At 42.5% G+C, this 6,202-nt stretch overlaps 1 protein-coding gene across 1 annotated transcript; it reads left to right on the forward strand.

Annotated features, from left to right (window-relative positions):
* The first annotated feature begins 4,699 nt into the window (after positions 1-4,699).
* Positions 4,700-5,437, forward strand: LOC126297928 (zinc finger MYM-type protein 1-like). The gene has a single exon (XM_049989250.1). It carries the CDS (start codon positions 4,700-4,702, stop codon positions 5,435-5,437), a length of 738 nt encoding a protein of 245 aa, XP_049845207.1.
* The last annotated feature ends 765 nt before the right edge of the window (positions 5,438-6,202 follow it).

Consider the following 6,202-nt stretch of genomic DNA (forward strand, 5'->3'; position numbering starts at 1 on the left):
ACGGGAATATTTCAGTTAGATTACATCATGGTCAGACAGAGATTCCGAAATCAGATACTGGATTGTAAGGTGAACCCACGAGTAGATAATGACTCAGGTCACAATGTAGTAGTGATGAAGAGTAGGCTGAAGTTTAAAACATTAGTCAGGAAGAAACAGTACGTAAAGAAGTGGGATACGGAAGTACTAAGGAATGACGAGCTATGGTTGAAGTTCTCTAAGGCTATAGATACAGCAATAAGGAACAGCTCAGTAGGCAGTACAGTTAAAGAGGAATGGATACCTCTGAAAAGGTCCATCACAGATGTTGGGAAGGAAAACATAGGTATAAAGAAGGTAACTGTGAAGAAACCGAGGGTAACAGAAGAAATGCTTCAATTGATCGATGAAAGGAGGAAGTACAAAATTGTTCCGGGAAACTCAGGAATAGAAAAATACAAGTCGCCGAGGAATGAAATAAATAGGAAGTGCTGGGAAGCTAATGACTGCGGGAAGAATGTAAAGACATGGAAAAAGAAATGACTGTCGGAAGGATAAACTCAGCATACAAGGGAAGTCAAAACAACCTTCGTTGACGTTAAAAGAAAGGGTCATAGCATTAAGAGTGCAACGGGAATTCCACTGTTAAATGCAGAGGAGAGAGCGGATAGGTGGAAAGAATACATTGAAAGCCTCAATGAGGGGGAAGATTTGTCTGATGTAACAGAAGAAGAAACAGGAGTCGATTTACAAGAGATAGGGGATCCTGTATTAGAATCATAATTTAAAAGAGCTTTGGAGAATTTAAGATCAAATTAGGCACAAGGGATGGATAACATTCCATCAGAATTTCTAAAATCACTGGGGAAGTGGCAACGAAACGACTATTCACATTGGTGTGTAGAATGTGTGAGTCTGGCGACATACCATCTGACTTTCGAAAAAGGATCAGGCACACAATTCCGAAGACGCCAAGAGCTGACAAGTGAGAGAATTATCGCACAATCAGCTTAACAGCTCATGCATCCAAGTTGCTTACAAGAATAATATACAGAAGAATGGGAAAGAAAATTGAGGATACGCTAGATGACGATCAGTTTGGTTTTAGGAAAGTTAAAAAGACATGAGAGAGTCAACTCTGACGTTGCGGTTAACAATGGAAGCAAGACTAACGAAGAATCAAGACACGTTCATAGGATTTGCCGACCTGAAAAAAGCGTTCTCCAATGTAAAATGGTGCAAGATATTCGAAATTCTGAGAAAAGCAGGGATACGCTATAGGGAGAGACGTGTCATATACAATATGTACAACAGCCAAGAGGGAATAATAATAATGGATGACCAAGAACGAAGTGCTCGTATTAAAAAGGGTGTAAGACAAGAATGTAGCCTTTTGCCTCTACTGTTCAGTTTGTACATCGAGGAAGCAATGACGGAAATAAAAGAAAGCTTCAGGAGTGGAATTTAAAATTCAAGGTGAAAGGACATCACTGACACTATTCGCTGATGTCATTGCTATCTTGAGTGAAAGTGAAGAAGAATTACATGATGTGCTGAACGGAATGAAGAGTCTAATGAGTACAGAGTATGGATTGAGAGTAAATCGAAGAAAGACAAAGGTCATGAGAAGAAGCAGAAATGAGAACAGCGAGAAACTTAACATAAGGATTGTTGGTCATGAAGTAGATGAAGTTAAGTAATTGTGCTACCTAGGCAGTAAGATAATCAGTGGCTGATGGAGCAAGGAGGACATCAAAAGCAGACTAGCAATGACAAATAGGGCATTCCCTTGGAAGAGAAGTCTACTAACATCAAATATCGGCCTTAATTTGAGGAAGAAATTTCTGACAATGTACGTCTGGAGTATAGTATTGTATGGTAGTGAAACATGGACTGCGGGAAAAAAGGGAACAGAATTGAATCGACGCATTTGGGATGTGGTGCTACAGACGAATGTTGAAAATTAGGTGGACTGATAAGGTAAGCAACGAGGAGGTTCTGCGCAGAATCGGAGAAGAAACGAACATGTGAAAACACTGATAAGGGGAAGAGACAGGATGATAGGACATCCGTTAAGACATGAGGGAATGACTTCCATGGTACTAGAGGGACCTGTAGAGGTCAAAAAGTGTAGAGGAAGACAGAGATTGGAATACATCCACCAAATAATTGAGGATGCAGGTTGTAGGTGCTACTCTGAGATGAAGTGGTTAGCACAGGAGAGGAATTCGTGGCGGGCCGCATCAAACCAATCAGAAGACTGATGAAGAAAAAAAAAAAAAAAAAAAGACTTTAGAGAATCTGTGACAACACACTGCCTTAGGTAATCCATTCTTCTGGTTTCTGCAGCATCTCTTCTTACCTTTTAGCGTTTGTCATGTCATCTCTGTTTCACCATTCTAAAGTACTTGATGAGCTATTTCATTCTGCGTTACTCTCGCGAATTCCTGTAGTGACTTTTTAGGATCATTGCTTAGATTTTTAATTAGTTTCCATGCCCTTCTACCGTTTTGACCCATATCTAGATCAGCTAAAAGATCTGACCCTTTTTACCTTCTGTGATATTTCAACAGTTTTACCTGTTGAGTGGGATTTTCAGCTAGTGGATATCTTTCACATTTATCTTGATAGGTCTCAAGTAGGCTAAGTATGTCTGGTTTAAGGCCTGATTGTTATTAAGTTCGGCACTCACGAGATATATGTTTCTGAGAGATCTTTTTTACTAGGGCTGCGAAGTCCTCACTCGATTTAGCAGTCGCTTTAAGTTTTGGAGCTGCACTATCCAGTACTTTTCAAAAAGTTTCCCAGCGCTCCTTTTCCAAATTGAATTTTCATTTAAAGGAACTTCTTCTGGGCTGGTAAATCCAGCCACTGTACTGATTATGGGATTTTTTTGGTTTCCATTCCTCGACTGTTGTTACCAAAAGTTGAGCTGCTTGAGCACTGATAGAACATTATCAGGATTATAGTCCTAGCGCCATCTTCCACTTAAAGAAGGTCTCAGTTTCGGGTCATTTATGAGTCTCAGGCTTTCCCTTTCCACCCAGCTCTCCAGCTCATCTCCATTGTTGTCTGTAGGCCCAGCTTGAGCTTCTGCAATTGAAATCTCCCAACACAATCTTAGTACTCTTCGAGTTGAATTTCATGGGTTCATCGAAACTGAAGTCTGCATTATGTGTTTTGTTGACAGATGTTATTGTGCAGGTTAGTAGCTCTGTTGTTAGCAGTTTTATGTTGTCCCAGCATGTCAGACTTTCAGATTTAATAACGAACCCTGGCATTATAGACTCAGCTTCCATATTGTTCATGGTGAATTTCTAGGACCAGTCTCGTTCTTCAATTTTTGCGGATCTCCACAGAGGCAGGTGGAGGCAGGGTGACGACTGTGGCTCTGATAGAACTGCTGTTGACAGTTGTGTGAGCGAACAACAGGCAGGATGCCTGGGCACGCACTTCCCTGGAACAACTCTTGCAGCTACGTTCATAGGTGTTCCTAGTGTAGCTGCTGCAGCGGCCCATCTCTTCCATGTGCTGCACAACAGTAGCAGTTGCTGTTTCTGTATTGGTGTTCCCGGTGTTGCAACTGTTGCTTTACTTTTTCCTGCTGTTCTAACTGCTACACGATACTGACCTCGAAGTGACCACTTTTTAGGACATAATAAATGGCACTCTTCGCCTAAAGATAAGTTTTTCTATATATCTGCCAAATAACAAGTTAGATGACAACATACAATTACATAAAATAAAATTCCTGACAAAAATAGTGAAGCACCCAGAAGGCATGGTTAGATCTCAGCAGGGCCGCGTGTGTGTATTTATTGCATTATTATCTTACCTTTCCATTGTCTTCCGCCCCACTCTTTGACAGTTTCACCTGCCTCTGTAGTGAAATTCCGCCTGAAATTCAATTTCACGCGGCTCAGTTCTTATGACTTCATCTCCCGAACAGTGTATCCTACAGTAATATAATTTTCCGTTGACGTGCAGTGGGATATCAGGAAATTGTCTGCATAGTCTGTTGCAAATAACTGACATCATCAGTTAGTTTCACGTAATCGTTCTTTACAGGCTGGATCCAAACATGACCGATGGTAGAAAAAGTCTGTCTGGCAGTGAATATAGAAAAAGATGGGCGCTGAAGGAAAATGACGATAAGAAGCAAAAGGATGCATTACAACGATATTTCAAGCCAAGGAGAGAACGACCTAGCAGCGGCGAGGGTGGAAAAATAGTTCCTGAAAGTACAGATACTAGTGGAGCTACTGCAGCTACATCTTTATCTTCAGGACATGACCAGAAAGTTGAACACAGTACTGCGACCACAGTAGCAATGCTGACGGTGGGCCATCCACAACATGTTCAACAGACCTCGTCTGGACTCAAGATCTGCTTTGTGACGAAAGCTCCGAGACTGAAACATCAAGCAGAATTGAGATTAGGCGACCAGATTCGGAAAATACCGGAGGAATATCGGCCGAGGTACTCACCACTGGACACGGGATTGGAGGCGAGCCTAAACTGGAAGACACAATTGACTCAGATCCCGGAAGATGGCCGGAAATTATTACCGACTGCATTCGAACGACTGTGGTCATGCGAGGTCCTCCCAAGCGCATTAAGGAAGCTGACAACCGGCGTTTCAGCCCTGTGCACTACAGCTATTCTTTGAAGAATTTAGAAGAAGCCGATAGACATTGGTTGGTGTACTCAAAGAGCAAGGATGCTGTGTTACGCTTTTCCGTCATCTACAGTAAAACTTGCAAAGAACGGTATAAGCCACTGGCGGCACCTTCCTTCGCATCTTGAAAGTCACAGGAAGTCTACCGAGCATTTGAATTCACATAGAAAGTGGATCGTGTTTTCAGAGGGACTGAAAAAGTCAGTAACTGTCGACGCCCATCATCAAATGCTTCTGAATACAGAAAGCCAACACTGGAAAAATGTTCTTGAGCGCTTAAAAACAACAAATCATTTCCTGGGTTGGCAATGTCTGCCTTCGAGGGAAAGTACAGATACACTCTTTCAGCCTGACAACGGAAACTTCTTGCATCTCGTTGAATTATTCGGAAAGTTCGACACTGTGATGATGGAGCACCTCAACAGAACAAACCAAGGTGAGAACAAGGGTCATCATCATCCTGGAAAAGAAACACAGAATGAAATAATTCATCTTATTGAGTCATCTATAACCAACAACATACTATTAATGATGAAATCTGCAAAGTATTACAGTATAATTCTGGACTGCACATCAGATATTTCAAAAGTTAAGCAGATGACAGTTGTGGTACGTTTCGTCCAGGAGACAAACACTCGATGGGGTATACGATGTCCGAATTGGGAGCATTTCCTGGGATTTCTTCCAGTGCCCGATTCTTCAAGCTCCACTTTGACGCAGGTCGTACTCAAGTTCTTTGAAGGTAAAAAAATCCTATTGTGTAATATGAGAGGGCAATGATTTGATAATAGAGCAAACATGAAAGGAAAGAAGTCTGGTCTCCGGAAAAGAATTTCAGATATGAACAAGAGAGCATTGTATGTACAATGTAGCAGTCACTCATTGAATCTTGTTGCAAACGATGCCGCTATGTCTTCTAAATATGCTGTTTGCATGTTTTCGACAGTGAATAGCTTGTATGACTTCTTCTCGTCACCATTGGACGTTGGGATATCTTGAAGAAGTATCTGCCTAACCTGTCGCTGAAGCCTCTGCGCTGAAGCCTCTGAGCGATACTACACTCCTCGAAATTGAAATAAGAACGCCGTGAATTCATTGTCCCAGGAAGTGGAAACTTTATTGACACATTCCTGGGGTTAGATACATCACATGATCACACTGACAGAACCACAGGCACATAGACACAGGCAATAGAGCATGCACAATGTCGGCACTAGTACAGTGTATATCCATCTTTCGCAGCAATGCAGGCTGCTATTCTCCCATGGAGACGATCGTAGAGATGCTGGATGTAGTCCTGTGGAACGGCTTGCCATGCCATTTCCACCTGGCGCCTCAGTTGGACCAGCGTTCGTGCTGGACGTGCAGACCGCGTGAGACGACGCTTTATCCAGTCCCAAACATGCTCAATGGGGGATAGATGCGGAGATCTTGCTGGCCAGGGTAGTTGACTTACACCTTCTAGAGCACGTTGGGTGGCACGGGATACATGCGGACGTGCATTGTCCTGTTGGAACAGCAAGTTCCCTTGCCGGTCTAGGAATG

Source organism: Schistocerca gregaria, chromosome X, assembly GCF_023897955.1.
Source record: "Schistocerca gregaria isolate iqSchGreg1 chromosome X, iqSchGreg1.2, whole genome shotgun sequence".
Classification (NCBI taxonomy): Eukaryota; Metazoa; Arthropoda; class Insecta; order Orthoptera; family Acrididae; genus Schistocerca; species Schistocerca gregaria.

Coding starts and splice junctions, on each gene's coding strand:
- LOC126297928 (XM_049989250.1), top strand. CDS start 4,700: ATGCTGTGTTACGCTTTTCCGTCATCTACAGTAAAACTTGCAAAGAAC.